This window comes from Carassius carassius, chromosome 20, assembly GCF_963082965.1.
Source record: "Carassius carassius chromosome 20, fCarCar2.1, whole genome shotgun sequence".
NCBI classification, from domain to species: domain Eukaryota; kingdom Metazoa; phylum Chordata; class Actinopteri; order Cypriniformes; family Cyprinidae; genus Carassius; species Carassius carassius.
The window spans coordinates 17,503,646-17,520,266 of NC_081774.1; the positions used below are offsets into that span (position 1 = coordinate 17,503,646).

At 35.7% G+C, this 16,621-nt stretch overlaps 1 protein-coding gene across 5 annotated transcripts in view; it reads left to right on the forward strand.

Annotated features, from left to right (window-relative positions):
• LOC132096533 (small conductance calcium-activated potassium channel protein 2-like) overlaps window positions 1-16,621 on the forward strand; it is a 31,134-nt gene that overhangs the window by 1,261 nt on the left and 13,252 nt on the right. For all 5 annotated transcript variants that reach the window (XR_009422595.1, XR_009422596.1, XR_009422594.1 and 2 more), the window contains exons 2-4: window positions 6,951-7,400; window positions 13,039-13,134; window positions 13,645-14,063. Coding sequence is in view for 2 of the 5 variants with exons in the window: in XM_059501955.1 (XP_059357938.1) it covers window positions 6,951-7,400; window positions 13,039-13,134; window positions 13,645-14,063 (965 nt within the window). In the remaining 3 variants the exon portion in view is untranslated. The remainder of the gene's footprint in view (window positions 1-6,950; window positions 7,401-13,038; window positions 13,135-13,644; window positions 14,064-16,621) is intronic.

The following is a 16,621-nucleotide window of genomic DNA, read 5'->3' on the forward strand; positions in this document are numbered from 1 at the left end:
ATATAGAATATACGCGGATGCGTTATATGCGGCCACGCCTGTCGTATGTTGTTGTTCTGTGAAATGAATTATCGTCATTTTTAGCTAATTTGATTTGCTAAAACATGTATTCGAAAGCAGCCTATCAACACGATGACATCAAGCACACTGCATCTCATGCATACACTCACGCGGACATAAAACCCACTGTGCTTTTCACATCTCTCTCTCAGTGTCTATCTCTCTCTCTTTCCCTCTCACACGCACACACAGACCCACAAACACAGACATTTAATTTGACATAGTAGGCTAGGGCATATAAAAACTTGATGTTTGTCTTCTTATGAACAGTCTTATTGCAGTGCCCAAATGTGTATTAAAATAGTTAAACGTGACAAATCAAGTGAAAAAAAATGCAACTATGAAAATGTAATTGACCATCATTATTGCCGCTTGAAAATTCTACAGTTTCATATGTCTTAAATTAAATTCTTTAAATTTTCTACTAATCTTTACAGCCATACAAAGGCAAATAAATGCAGTAAGTAATCCAGTACTGAAATTGTAGAAAAAGTCTCAAAAGTTTTGATTGAATTTTGATGGATTTGATATCAATTTTCACTCTTTCCTCAGAGCACCTGTCTGTCACAGGACAGAACATAGTGTAAAATGAGATCTAGTTTCGCTTGTAACTAAATTATGATATCATACTCCGTTACTTCATTTTTGCATTTGTATGAAAAAATAAAGCACACTTGAATCTCTTCTTACGTGAAACTATGCTGAAACACATGTGGTGTAGAAACAATTTTCACTCAGAAATTTATAGCAAATTTCAAAGTTAATTAAAGAAACAGTAAGTAACACATTAAAATTAACATTACATTTTGAAGTAGAAAGACATTTTCTTATAAAAAGTACTCCAGTAATATTTAACTTCAAATCATCATTTTTACAGTGTACTGCAAATAACTGTTGCATGACTCTGTGCCACTTTTACAGTGTGCCCAAACGATGCCCTCATTATTTGTTGCGCCAGTGCCTTCATCTGCAGATCATTCAAAAGACCCGAACAGCTCCCAGGGCTCCATTTATTTTTCTGACCCTGTTATCTGATGCCACTTACTGAGGCTCAATTCATGTCTCCATTCTCTTGCTCTCTCTCAGGTCCTGAAATACCTTTATTAGGTCGGTCACAGTGGCTTATCTCCTTGGGGGGTAGTAGCCAGGCCCCACAGAGTAAGGCTTTATACGTATAGAATATATAGCCAAATAATGTGGTGATTAAAATGCAGATAAGATCCAAATCAGCACAAATCCATTTCCTGCAGTAGTCTTTATCAATGTTCTTTTCAGTAAAACACATTGTATCACAGATATCTCTAATGCAAATCACCTTTCCTTGTTTAGATTCTCGGCTTTCTGCATCGTGGTTAATAATTGACCTTAAAGAGTGTAATTTGAGCACCAGTGTCACCATATGGATTTGTAAAATATAAAAATAATACAGAAAAGTACATGAAAAGAAAAGTCAAAATGAGTTTCCTCAACAACACTGCACCTTTCACTAAAATGTTTTAGTATGGTTCACCAATCTCTCCAAGCACACTGTTTTTTTAGCTGTTTCCAGAGTTTCAAGGTTGGATTTAACCCGAGTGCAGCACTGGTACGGCAGGAAGAAAGCTAACAAAGGAAGAAAAATAAACTGACCTTTTAAAAGAAAAAAAACCCTCTTGATATCTGATGCTAGATAGTTGAAAGGGAGGATACTAATGAGAGTATACAGTCAAAGGAAATTCATTTAGAGAGTCTTATCAGTTGGGCAGAATATAGCGGGAAGGGTGGAGTCAGAGACCTTTAGTACTTTTGAATACTACTCTATTGTGTAAAAGCTTTCTTAATGGAAGACTTGTTGCTCCGGTAACGCAAACAATAGGACTTTTGGATTACATAAACTGTCCATTATTTTTCATTGCAACAAATAGCCTTCAATATCTGTCCCACACGTCCGTTTATTTATGCTCCGTTTCATTTAATTGTATCATTAAATGAAGCTTTGATCCTTAGATCATGATTGCTCCATTTAAGATGTGTCCAGCTGTACTCTGCAGACACACGGGCAGTTTTCCTAACAGAAAAGAGGGAAGACATCATGTAAAGTTCATTTTTTCAGTCAGACATTTAATAACATGTTTTGTGTGCTTGTTAAATTACATGCATTTAAAAGCTATTCTTTTCCTCATACATAACTAAGTGCATAACATTTTGACTGCTGTCCTGTGGTGCTTTTTTATAAAAAAGCTGTTTACTCGTCTGGGCTGATATCCTTACCAACGCGTTTGTAACATTTTGTTCAAGCACTCTGTTCTGGCTAATGGCTTAAACTAATACTATTTTGGCTGAAAGGGACCGATCAGTTAGAATATCCTGTGACAAAAACTGAAATTTAATAGTAGTTTGCTATTGTGGCCTGTGTGATCCACAGTTCCAGACATTGTGCTTCAAAAGGCTTAACATACTTCCATGCTTTACTTGTAAATACTTGTTGGTGTTTCTTTTTGGCTGGCCTTTCTTTGCTTGCTCAGTGATCCTTGCTCTGATGTTGAAGTAATGTCATGCGAAACGTCTGATAAACCTCTCTAATATAATTAATTTATAGATTATATGCTGAAAAATTAAAGACCTGAAAGAAAACAATCAGCAATTTAGTGTCATATCAGCCCTATCTCCATATTAACGCAATGTTACTGATATCAAACTGAAGTCTAGAAGCAGTGTTTCATATGATTAAGCACCAATTTCTAAACCTGTATTACGGCCGTGGCTTCTCTTTGTCAAAAGAAAATAGATGTGCAGTTCTCTGCATTATTTGTGACATTTTTGGGTATGTAAAAAAAAAAGAGAAAGAGAGAGAGTGAGTGAGATATCAGAAGAAATTTTAACGAATAATCTCATTATAGCAGCATGTGTCTTTGGTATATTAGAGAGCCACAGCATTGCTCACAGAGGTTCTCCTGTTTATTAAGGCTCATACCACCTCAGGGTTTAATGCTATTGTTAAAAAAAAAACTGCTTCAGGACCCTGACCCTGTTAACCCTTTAAAGGTCCCAACTTTATCTTCCAAGCCACCTCATTTCCTCCCAGACTAAAAGGTCCATTTAAATGGGATCAGTTTGTTCTAAAGGTTTAATGAAGGACATTCAGTCACAACAGTCCATTGTACAGAAAATAATCACAAAGGCATTCAGTGGATTTTGCCAAGAGCCACATTCTCCATGTTTTGTTTCTTTGTGTGACATAATAATGTCCAGCATCACAGAATCATGTCAGGAAATGTGTATAGTTTTATCTCAGCCGAACCCACAGGTGATTGCATAAAACATATGAATGAGCCTGATGAATGCGGAATTATTAAGTTTCTTTCCGATACCTAATAGTCAAAATGCCATTGTGAAAACAGGTTATATCTTACACGGGGTATGAGAAAACATTTCACCTCATCAGCGATCAGAAACTAGTTTTTTTTGGATGCATTTAAATGACAACATTCTATTAAAAACTGAGAAAAATTTCCTTTGCATTTTTGGAAAATTTGTCATGCAGACGGTAATGTTCACATGGATCTGTGAAAACGACTAAGGAATATTCAATTTAAGTTTATTTGTATAGTGCTTTTTATGATACAAATCATTGCAAAGCAATTTTACAGAAAATTATGTTTCTACAATATTTAGTAGTAGCTTATCAGTTGTGACTGTCAGTTTATGTGCATATGACATTAATTTTCAGAAAAATTAATACAAGACTTAGTCAACCAGACAATGAACACTATTAACAGCAATTATTATATGATGCAATCACACTTGTAGCAATATTTGTTAGTTCTGTTTGTTGATTCAAGGTTAGCATCATCTGGGGTCCTCTGAGGGGTTGGCATCATCTCTTCTCAGGTGTTCTGGATCCAGACTGGAGCATGCTGCTGTTCCAACGAAGTAAAATAAATTAGTTTAACCCAAGCTAAAGAACAGTAATGCGCATTTGATCAGATACAACTGCAGTCAGAAATTATGAGATGCATTATTTGAATGCTTGGCATAAGAGATGTGTTTTTAATCTAGATTTAAACAGAGGGAGTGTGTCTGAACCCCAAACGTTATCAGGAAGGCTATTCCAGAGTTTGGGAGCCAAATGCGAAAAAGCTCTACCTCTTTTAGTGGACTTTGCTATCCTAGAAACTACCAAAAGTCCAGCATTTTGTGGCCTTCGGGAGCGTGATGGATTGTAGCATGGTATAAGGCTAGTTAGGTACGCAGGAGCTAAACCATTTAAGGCCTTATAGGCAAGTAATAATAATTTGTAACTGATACGGAACTTAATAATAACGCTGTATTGTGCATGCCAGGCCAGTAGGTGGTGATGTCACTTTGTAGAGAAACACTACACACCTGCACATACACACATATGCCTAAACACGTAATCTGCATGCCGTCACTGTTTTTACAAGTTTGCGTTCTTGTAGTTTACACGGAGGTTAAAGGTATTATTTTCAAAACCTTGTAATGTTTGAACTTTGAAACCTGTTTTTAAAGATATGCCTTTTTATACCCCCCAAATGCCATTGTTGTGTAAAGGAACAGCCAAAACACATAACAAGTTTTCAGATTTTAGTTGAAAATGGTGTTGTAAACACCCCCTTAAATATGCAAATATCAAGATATGGAGATGTCTTGAAAAGTACACAGAGAAGTGATTAAACCTGAAATCAATGTTCCAAATAATTATTTTTTTTAAACAATAAATTGAATGTGATCTTGCCAGGTCAGTCCTAGTTGCTTTAGAAGAAAACACTGAAAGGTTGCGTAATGCATCTAAGCACAGAGATTGGTGTGAATTTGTATAATGCTCTGCAACTACCCTCTCCTCATCCTCCGATACAAAATGTATCCTTTTTGAAGACGTGCCTACTAGTGATGTGTTTTTGCATTATAGCTTTCATACAAAGGTAGTCTGATACTATTGGCATATTCTCCTGTCACCAACGCTGCAGCGGTTGCAGTGATTTTAATACCATCAATTTCAAAGTGGCCTCTTCTGTGTTCAGAGCCTACTATTAATAGAACTGACATTAAAAATTTGACACACTCAAAAGTGGTGTTGTATTAAGTTCAGAACATTTAGGAAAGAAGTGATATGAAATGGCTGTTGTATGTAAGACCAAGTTGTTAAACTCGAAAGCCACTGTGTCTAGCCACTGTAACAGTGTTTCTGTGATGTTACATTCTGCATTCTTCATCAGTCTAATTGGCTGTAATCAAAGTATGTGCAAAGGGCATTCTGTTTATTTGATCAGAATTACATAAACAATGTTTTCAGTGTGGATTGAGTTTTGCATTTGCAGCATTTCCTCAAAAGCCATAAAACCAATAGAATCATTAAACCAATAGAAAATTTGTGCTAATAAATAGCTTCTGTAGAAATAGATTGGGATGTGATTACCCCATGCAAACTGACAGCTAACATACATTTGTCATAGTCAATAATTTGTAATTAAACTTCTGCTAAAGGTAGATTTTGCAGTTTTACACTTTTAATGAAGAATGCATGCACGTCCTAAACAATACAATAAAAGGATTACAATACTATGCTCTGTAATGCCTAATATCTGTGATAATTACCTGTCACTGATATTCAGTACATGAGCTTTGAAATTGAATGCATTATTATACTATCATTAATTACCAGTATTAAACAATATAGTATATTTAATTGTACATACTCAATTTCCTCTATTTTTAGGTTTATATGACATTTGCCAAAAATCATGTATAGTATTTCAGATTTTTGATTTGAATATTTTTGTAATATTTGTATTTATTTATAAGAAAAGTCCATCATTTTATTAGGCCTATCAGGCTTATATAATTTATCTGTAATAATATTCAAATATTTAAAAGTATAAATAGTCAGAACTTCATATCAGTGCAGCCTTGATATTGCTTCTATATAAAAAAGAAGTAGGCCTTTTTCAATTATTGATTAATCAGCTGCACAATTATTGTATATTGTGATTATTTTTCAGTTTATTTTTCAGGGAAATGGAAGCATCTAAGGGAATGTAATTATTTGCATATAGCCAAACGTTTTATGTCCTCACAGTTTTTAATGACATGTTGTCACTGGGTGAGGAGATGAGTTGTTTATTTTATTTTGTGAAAAAAAATAGCTGTAAAATATTATATTTATATTATATTACACACAGTTTTGCTTGGCTACAGTTTGAATATAAAGAGGATCAAGAAGATTCCAAACATTTTAGTTCCACTCAGGGTTTTCTGTTTTCTGCTACTTGCTCTCCTGTGAGAGACACCCTGATTGAGGAGTGTGAGAGAACACCAGTAGCACGACTTTCAGAAAGCCCACTCTTCACTCCAGGCAAACAGTGAAACATCCAAACGTCATTATACCTCCCCATATCGGATATTTAGACTGCAAACCATTAAGATTGCTGCACATACTGTATGTTTTGTGTTGTTAATTTCTGCCATCGTATTCTTTCAGAGTAAGGAACTAAAAAAGGAATACTTATGCACTGAGTTATGCACTGAGTAATATTAATTAACTACATGTACTTACTATATGGTTAGGGAGGATCAGGGTTTGGCTTAGGGTTACTTGCATGTAATTATGCATAATTAAGTGTTACTATAATAGCAAGTACATGTGTCATGTAACAAGGTTTCAATTTGTTCAAATTTACAAATTTAGGCTTTATTCATCAATTGTTTGTTTACTGTAATTTGGATATAGTCATTTTCTAAACTGTGGCGTGAAGATGCCTCAGTAGGTTTTCTGATGAAATGTGCCTTGGGATACTCTGGTCATGGAGCAGGGCCAACAGAGTAGATTAATGCTGGGTTTCAGTGTATATGCTGCTGACACCTATATGCCTGTATGTGATTTTTGCTGACAGGCACATGGTGAGCGAACAAAGCTGAGCCATGCTGGATCCAAGCCCTCCCTCTCCGAGAGCAGTCACTCACTCCCTCAGATAGCCATGAACAGCTGCAAGTACAATGGAGGAGTGGTAAGACCACTGGGCAGCCTGGCGGCGTCACGACGCAACCTAGAAGAGCATGACTCTGAGACCCAGCCACTCCAGACTCTTCACAGCTCCGGCCTGGAAGTGGTCGTCTCTAAGGGCAGCGGCGAGGACCCCAGCAAGGCGTCCAATGAGAGCCTGGTCCGAGAGAGTGGCAATGCACCACAGAAAAAAAATAAAGATATAGGCTACAAGTTGGGCCACAGGAGGGCACTTTTTGAGAAGCGCAAGCGGCTTAGTGACTATGCCCTCATATTCGGTATGTTTGGGATCGTTGTCATGGTAACAGAGACTGAACTGTCCTGGGGGGTTTACACTAAGGTAGGTGCTTCCTTTTTTGCATTTTTTAAATATATACACAAAAAAGGCTCAAGACAAGCAGTGAGATCCAAAACAGTGAAACTGTCAGATTAAAATCTTGGTTATACTTTATTTGGTAACAGTTTATTTTACAGTGTCCTTGTTAAACACACTACATCTGATTACTGTAGTAAATTATGCATAATTACATGCAATAACTCTAAACCAAGCCATATTCTTAACACTACATGTTTTTAAATAATATTACTCAGTATTTAAATGTTGTTTACAGTTGCACTGTAACAAGGACAGTGTAAAATAATGTGTAACTTTTATTTTAAAGTGTCCTTTTATTTTAAAGTGTCCTTGTTATAGTGTAACTATAAAATTAAGTATTGAATGATATTAATTATACCATGGTCTGTCTGAATACTGGATTCTGATTGGCTGGCAGGTTTGCAGTGAAATTTATTGCACAGGTACTTTCAAGTCAGTTTAATCACCGTTCTACCATATATTAATGTGCTGCTTTATTTGCTATACAAACCCACTCACGTCACTCACACACACACACACACACACACACACAGAGAGAGAGAGAGAGAGAGAGAGAGAGAGAGAGAGAAGTCGGAGATGGTCACACACACAAACATGTTGTCAACACTGCCCCATGACCTTTATTAATAAAATGGCCTAGATACTAGATCAGAACATTATATTCCACAGCAACGAGGTGAAAAAAAATCTCTGTATTTGAAGTACAGCTTGTTAGAAATACAGACGCAGATGCAGGTAGGCTCATCTCTCTCGATAGATCGATAAATAATTTATTCAAATAAATACTATAATTCATTCAAATAGATCTTATTGCACTATTTCATCTCTATGTCTGATTTGAAGCAGGCAGAATGGTAGCTCTAACGAGTCATAGCTGACAAAAAGAACCACAACCAATAACCTGACAAAACATCATTAACAGCTTTAACTTTTAAATCCTGGCAAATGACCAGAATAAGCGTGATAATGCATGGCTAGCTGTGCATTAAACAATTTTAATGCAGTCCGTTTCATTAAGGGTGGTTCTTGGCCTCCACGTGGTACATTAAATTAGTTATTAAATATATTAAATTAGGTTTAGTGGTAATCATGTGTAATCAGAGCTGGGTTGATAATTTACAGATTTGTAATCCATTAACTGATTCCAAATTACATGACAAAAATTGTAGTTAGTAACGTAATCCATTATATTACACTATTTAGGAAATACAATCAGACTACTTTTAGATTACTATTGAAATAACTTGTTTATCACATTGATTTAAATAGTATAATCTCATACCATTTTAGCATAAAAATACAAAGAGTAAGAAAATATATTCCATATATATTCCAATATATTCCATAAGTGCCTTAAACATTATATTACATCAAGGTTTCCCAAACTGGGGTTTGTCAAGGAACTGCTTTGGGGGTAATGCTAATAATTAATTAAATAAAAAATGTTAAATTAAAATAAACAATATCAAAATAATCAATCAAAATAAAAAACTTAAGCAAATATTATGTTTGCTTACCTGCATGTCATGTGACCATAACCTATGTCAGAGAACCAATGAACATGCAAATGTGAACCTTAATTATTCAAAAATGTATTTTCAAATCTCAGATGTACTTCAAGTAAATATATTAGGTGGAAGAGAATATGATGACAAAAAATTTGTGGACTAATGAATTTGTGCATAAAAAAAAAGGAATTAGGGAAATAATAATTATTATATTATATTAATATTATTATTATATAATTTAATGCTATTGTGTAGATAATATGTCATCAATTAATCCATAAAAAAGTAATTGTAGTCTGATTATGAGTATTTTAAAATGTTATTTAATCAAATTGTAACACTGTAAAAGAATGTTAACATAATAACATAATTAAAAAAACATATTTTATTTTATTTTATTTATTTGCAAATAAACTCTAAATCTCATTTAAGTAAAAAAATGTAAATTAAAAAAGAAATATCTATAATATAAGGAAATGTCTTAAAAATATAGATATGTAAAGAAATGTTATTCTAATTGTCTGTAATTTCTATTACATTTGTAAATAAATAAATAAATAAAATGGCACATTTGTGACACTGTTCAGCCTAAATGCTGCTGTCAATAAAGCAAAAGGGACAAACAGAAAAACTGAAATTCATGATTTTTTTTTTCAATTTAAATTTCCACTCAAATTGTAATACTGATAATATAATTTGTAATAAAGAAATCTTAATATTAAAATGTAAAATAGTAGCATTACACTAGACTTTTGGTTCTTCACAAACTGTTTCATATCCTTTGGCATATACAGGCTACATAATTAATAGCACATACAGGCATCACATTAATATTTGTCCTCTTAACTGCCTTGATCTACTTTGGGATGTACCTCTTCTCATCTCTTTACTGTTTTGTAGTCATTTTCACAAGCAGTACAGGTGGTCCTAGAGAGTTGAAATACTTTAAACTTTGAGGTAGGCCTGTGTTACAGACAACTCCCAATGCAATTCTTAATGCAGGGTCTACAAAATGAGGTATTTGTTACTCTGACCACTCAGATCCCTTGAGATGTGGATTTTGTGATGGTTGTGCTATTTCTAGCCCTGTGGGAGAGAACTGCTACACTGCTACTGTCACATTCAGCTGAATTAACTGAATTATCACATGGCTTGATCTTACATGAAAAATAGAAAAAGAAAAGCAAGGAACAATGACATGTGAATGTCAGCAGGAAAGAAAGGCACTCCAGATATGTTTGTTAGGAATCTGACCTTTTTAAAAAAAACCTGCCGGTGACCAACAGGTACATTAATTAGTTTACTCTGTAATTTGTCACACGGGAAATTTATAACAATTTCAGACCTAGTTTTTTCGTAGCGGGACCATTGGGACCTGGGGTTAAATTAGAAGGGGTAAGGGAGAAGGGAGTCTAATTTCACTGTTAAAATTAAATCTTTTAATTGCTTTTCTGTGGTTATATAAATTAGGCACGCTTTGCTCAGTTTCTCATACTGGCGGAACATGAAATTTTGATTTGGGAATCTTTGCACAGGGATTGTTTCTTCCAGAAAGTCACTTCAATCACACTTTTAGTATATTTAGAATATAATTACTTTGATATGACAGATGTTTTACAGAAAAATAGACAGTTTTGGTGCATACAATGACAAAAAAGTAAGAATAAAAAATAGAAATAAAGTAAGGCTAAATTTTAAGTGTAGTATCATAAAATGCGGTGTCACTGACTATTGACTGATGGCTTATGAAATGGGCATTTAATGCCCTGAACTACAATTACTTTATCGTTTATTACCTCTCCCTCCAGTCTGTATGAAACATGCTTATCTGTAATACTCATTCTGCTGTACTGCACTAACATTTCAACCAACAAGTCCCTCACTACCACCAACACATTTAAGCTGAGATGACAGGACAGTGCCGAAAAACATTCAAGTATTCACATCATCAAATACACCCACATAGCGTGATTGTGCATGTATGTCATAGGGAGTTTATACAGAGAGTAAACCTTATATCAAACATTATCAGATGTTTTGTTCCCCAGTATTTGAGGTTCATTTGTTGCCATGGGGAATATTATGAAAAGTTAATTTTTAGTTTTTTCTGACACATTGGGGATTAACTCCTCTATGGAATTACATTTGGTTCAATAATAATGAAAGAATGAAACTTTATAAAACTGAACGTAACTTTTTCAGAAACTATTAAAAATATGCCATTACAAAAGAAGAAAAACACAATGAAAATGAAAAAAATGAACTCAGTCGCACAAATTTAACAGGCTCTTCAAATATGCTTTGTTCTTTGTTCATGTTTTTCAAAGATTAGTTTTCGCTAATCGTTGATTCTGAATGCATTGCCACAGATTTCACTTATGCTTCGCAGTTTTACGTTTGGTGTTTTGGCACAAACCTCTCGTGGGGGCGGGGTTAACAGTGATCTACTCTGATTGGATTGTGAGCTTTTGATGGACAGGTGCTCTCTGACCGGGAAGTACAGACGTCACTCAGTGGCGCACAGATTGGAAAGCTCTCGGGGTGATTTGTACTACTAAATATGTAAATAATATTTGACCTTTGATCATCTCAGTCTGTAAAGATGAGCTCTTGTCCTTCAAGGCAGCTTGAAGTAAGCATGACAATAATAACCCGCAACAAACTGTTGCACACTGTAACATGAATAAAACTTGTATCGATGTTATTGGTTACTTCAGTAATACAAGCTTACTTCAAGCTGCCTTTAAGGACAAGTGGAGGAGGAAGATGATGCCGCTCCGTGTCTCTCCTGAGAGCTCATCTTTACAGACTGAGACGATCGAAAGTCAAATATTATTTACATAATTAGTAATACAAGGCACGACGTATTGCATACAAATCACAGCGAGAGCTTTTTTTTCCTTTTTCTATTTTTATTAATGCAGAGAACAAAAACATACAAAGGTATAAACATACATCACATAATATCAACCACAAAAAAACAAAAACAAAAAAACAATAAAGAATAAAATAAAACTAAAGAAAAGAGGGCCAAAATCTAAACAAAATTAAACAAGGAGATCAAAGGCAGAGCAAATTCCAACAGTCCTTATAGCTTTCTTATTAGACACTGAGATTACATTCAAATAGTTTTCCATTTCTTTTAGGAAAACAGAGAAGACAGGTTTACAGTTGGAGAATTTGCATTTGTGAATGTGAAATTTGTTTAGGAAAAAATTTAAATTAATAACAAAACTGTTTTTTTCGTTTGTGGGGTCAGAGTCATAATACCCAAATATAATGTTTTTCATATGTGCTGAGAAGCCTGGCAAAATCTTACAGTTGACATACACACCAATATGTGTGTAGTGACATGACCAAAATAAGTGTACAGTTTCAAAAGAGCATGTAAGATCAATGTCAGATTTAAATCTTTGTATAAACTTCTTTACAGGGTAGAACCTGTGTATGAGCTTCACATAAATGTCTTTCACTTTGTCTGTGAAAAATATTTTTTTGTGGTGGAGACCAGATTTAATCACCGCGAGAGCTTTCAATATACGCGCCACTGAGTGACGTCTGTACTTCCCGGTCAGAGAGCACCTGTCCATCGAAAGCTCACTATCCAATCAGAGTAGATCACTGTTAAGCCCACCCCCACGAGAAGTTTGTGTCAAAACACCAAACGAAAAACTGCAAAGCATAAGTGAAATCTGTGGCAATGAATTCAGAATCCACGAATAGCGAAAACGAATCTTTGAAAAACATGAACAAAGAGTGAAGCATATTTGAAGAGCCTGTTAAATTTGTGCGACTGAGTAAATTTCTTTTCATTTTCATTGTGTTTTTCTTCTTTTGTAATGGCGTATTTTTGATAGTTTCTGAAAAAGTTACGTTTCGTTTTATAAAGTTTCGTTCATTATTATTGAACCAAATGCAATTCCATACTCCTCCAGGGTAAAGCACTGCAGTGTATTGTGATGCAGATGGTTTAGACAGTGTCTATTCATACTCATTTAGTAAGCATGATCTTCTAACTTTAGACGAAGCTGCCAGGCTTGGTGTGGTGTGGTGTGTTTGTTCATACTAATGGTGTTTCGTTTCTCTTGTTGCAGGAATCTTCATATTCATTTGCACTGAAATGCCTTATCAGCCTTTCCACTGTTATTTTGCTTGGTCTTATAATAATGTACCACGCTCGGGAAATACAGGTTAGTTTTTGAGTATCAAGAGTAAAAAATCTGATTGTTTGAATGATCTATTAATGCTAATTTCAAGGTGAAAATTGTAACATATAGTTCATAAATATCAATGAACAGAAACCATTTTTGGTTTTCTAAGTACTCCCACACCATCAGTTTCATATTGATTAGCATTGCTGATTAAGGGTTTGCCCATTCCCACCATACATTGTCTCGGCAAATATCAAAAATCAAATAAGTTTTTTTTAATATTTTACTTTATTTCAGTTAAGGTTTATTTTATTTCAAGTAATGACATGTGTTTTACAGTGTTTTACACTTTTAAGAGAATTAACCTGCTTTTATAGTTTTCTCTACATACTAAGTTAAATACAACAAAAATGACATACTTCACCTTTAAGGCATCACCTGACATTACTTCAACTTTTTCATGTTTTCCAGAGGAGCTCTGAGTTCCTCTTAACTGCTCTGTTCACCCTGTTCACCCTGTACACCCTGTTCTCCATCTGCTCCCCACAGCTGTTCATGGTGGACAATGGGGCAGATGACTGGAGGATTGCCATGACGTATGAGCGCATCTTCTTCATTGTCCTGGAGCTGCTGGTGTGTGCCATTCACCCAATTCCAGGCCAGTATGTGTTCACGTGGACGGCCCGTTTGGCTTTTACATACGTGCCCTCCGTGGCCGACGCCGATGTGGACATCATCCTTTCCATCCCCATGTTCCTCCGCCTCTACCTGATTGGCCGGGTCATGCTCCTTCACAGCAAGCTCTTCACCGATGCATCCTCACGCAGTATAGGTGCCCTCAACAAGATCAACTTCAACACGCGCTTCGTCATGAAGACCCTCATGACCATCTGCCCGGGTACCGTGCTTCTGGTCTTCAGCATCTCCTCCTGGATCATCGCGGCCTGGACCGTTCGGGTCTGCGAGAGGTATGGCACCACAGTGACTGTGACCCCGAGCTACACAGCTATACCCCTCCCCTCCACCCCTTCTCTCTTTCGCGCTCTTCTTCTGTCTTTTTCAGTCCTTCTCTCTGCATCTCCCACTCACTCATTCCCTCCAGGAGCATCTCCAACAGCCTCACGCTGCCTGTATGAAGAGCTTTTCTCCCATCAGCTCTGCGATTGCACCACAAATCCCAGTCCATGTTTTGTAAGCTGTATTAGCAGTTGTTAAATAATTCATGACTTCTTAATTGTTTGTTTGCGTAATGGTTTGTTTTGGTAATCTTGAGGAGCCCCGAGGATTCCCACTTCAAAAACTGCATCATCATGATCTCATCTCGTGAGGCAGAGTAGATTTCGACATATTAAGGCACATTAGGAAATGGACATACACAGCCTTGTTGGGCTAAAGCAGCACTGTGATGAATGGGTTAGATTCAAAAGACAGTGATCATTAACTGATTTATCTGTATGCTGTGTTTGCCATTCATGCCTGCGTTACCTGCTACTTCTTGCCTTTACCTCTCCAACACATGTCTTATACCAGAATCAATTTAACCACAGATAAACATATATGTATAAACAGGGCTGTGCAGAAACTTCAAGCCCCATTCACGCTGTCAGCTACTCGCAATGACAAACCAACCACAAGTTACTCGTTTTCAGTGAGAGTTGTTAATCACCAGTGATACAACCACATTAATCTATGCAAACACGATTTGTGATGCAATGCGGCAACAACTAGCCTGACAGTAGAACAGCGGAGTTTCACTTGATTCATCTCCTGTGAGATAGTGTAGGCAAGATGTTAATGTTACCATAAGCATTTTGTTTGTCTTGTTCATTGCATGATGCATTTATGAACTGCTACAGTTCCAAACACTTCCCTCTGCAGAATGTTAATTTTTAGCAGAAAGAAGACGGACATTTTTACTGGATATACATAGAGATTTTCAAAAAACTATGGCCAGTTATGCAGCCCACCAATAATATGACACAGCGAATATTAGCTGCAAAATATTGCCTAAATGCTGTCAGTGTGAATGGGGGACTAGAAATTTAGTATGAATATATAATAGGGCTGAGTGAAAAGTAGCTATTTGCAGATTAATTCCGATCCTCATTTTTGAAAATTTCCACAAATTCTTTCTAGATATAAGCTACAACGAAGGAAGTCATATTTTAAAGGGGTCATATGATGTGATTTAAAATTTTCCTTTCTCTTTGGAGTGTTACAAGCTGTTCGTGAATAGATAAGATATGTAAAGTTGCAAAGACCGAAGTCTCAAATCCAAAGAGATATTCTTTATTAAAGTTACCTAAAATTGCTCATTCTAACACACCCCTACATGTCTATGTCACGATGTGGGAAGATTTGCATAATGCCGCCCAAATGTTCACGCAAAGAAAGAAGGCGTAACTTTTATTCTCTCTGTTGTCGCCAGCACCATGTCATGGAGACTGTGTTTCTGTGTGAGAGCGAAACTGCTTTATTTGGTCTTTCAAAAGAGGACATGACTAGAAGTCAGTGGTTAAGTTATATTTACAATACTGTTCCAGAACAGTTCAACCCAAGAATTCAGATATATGCAGTGCATTTGACGGAGGACTGTTTCCTAATCCTGGGAGAGTAGACTACAATGTCGGCTGTTCTGACTCACAGTCTGTAAGTACGTTTACATATTTAAAGGATTTGCCACTGACGATTCAAATGCGAGTTTTGAGAAGTGTAAAGTAGTGCTTGTTGTTTGTCGTTTCTCTGATCACAAATGCAGATATGGCTTTATATTTACGCGGCGCAATGCAATGCATAAAAAGAATAAGTATAAGCGGTTCTCACTTCCAGTCCTCACGCCCACCTGCTCTGCACATTTTGTATGTATATCTTATCGCTCCAACAGATTTCCCCTGCTCAGAGCCAGGGAGTAGCGAGCAATGAACACTATGTAGGGACCATGTCAATCGGAACCAGGGGTGGGCGATATGGAAAAAATATCTTATCACAATTTTTTTTTTTAGAAATATAATGATTCATGATTTTATCACAATTCTTTTGTCATGTCATGTTTTTTTGCAAGTTGTCTGAGCATTACAGCCAAACTAATTTCACTATTATAAAGACAAAGCCTTTCAAGGTAAAAAAAAGAAAGAAAAAAGAATGGCAGATATTTAGGCCAAAGAGTGCGAAGATAAAAATCTTTGTCTTATTTTTCAATTACAAAGATAAAACACATTACAAAAACACATAATATACGAATAAAACAAACAGTGCTTTATTTTCAGGTACAATAAGTGTATTTAGCAGGAGCATTCAAGAAATTTAATGAACAAATATAAAAAAAAAACACTATATAAACTGATTCCTAAAGCAACTGTATTAAAATTATTCAGTCAAGAGCAGTGAGGGATTTTTCTCTTTGTGTTTTGTTGTTTTATTAACGTTAAATAGTTCCCCCCAAAATAAAAATTCTGTCAGCTGTCATAGTGTTTTATTTTTATACCACAATTTACTCAATCAAAAGTGGTATTAAACCTGAATGAGT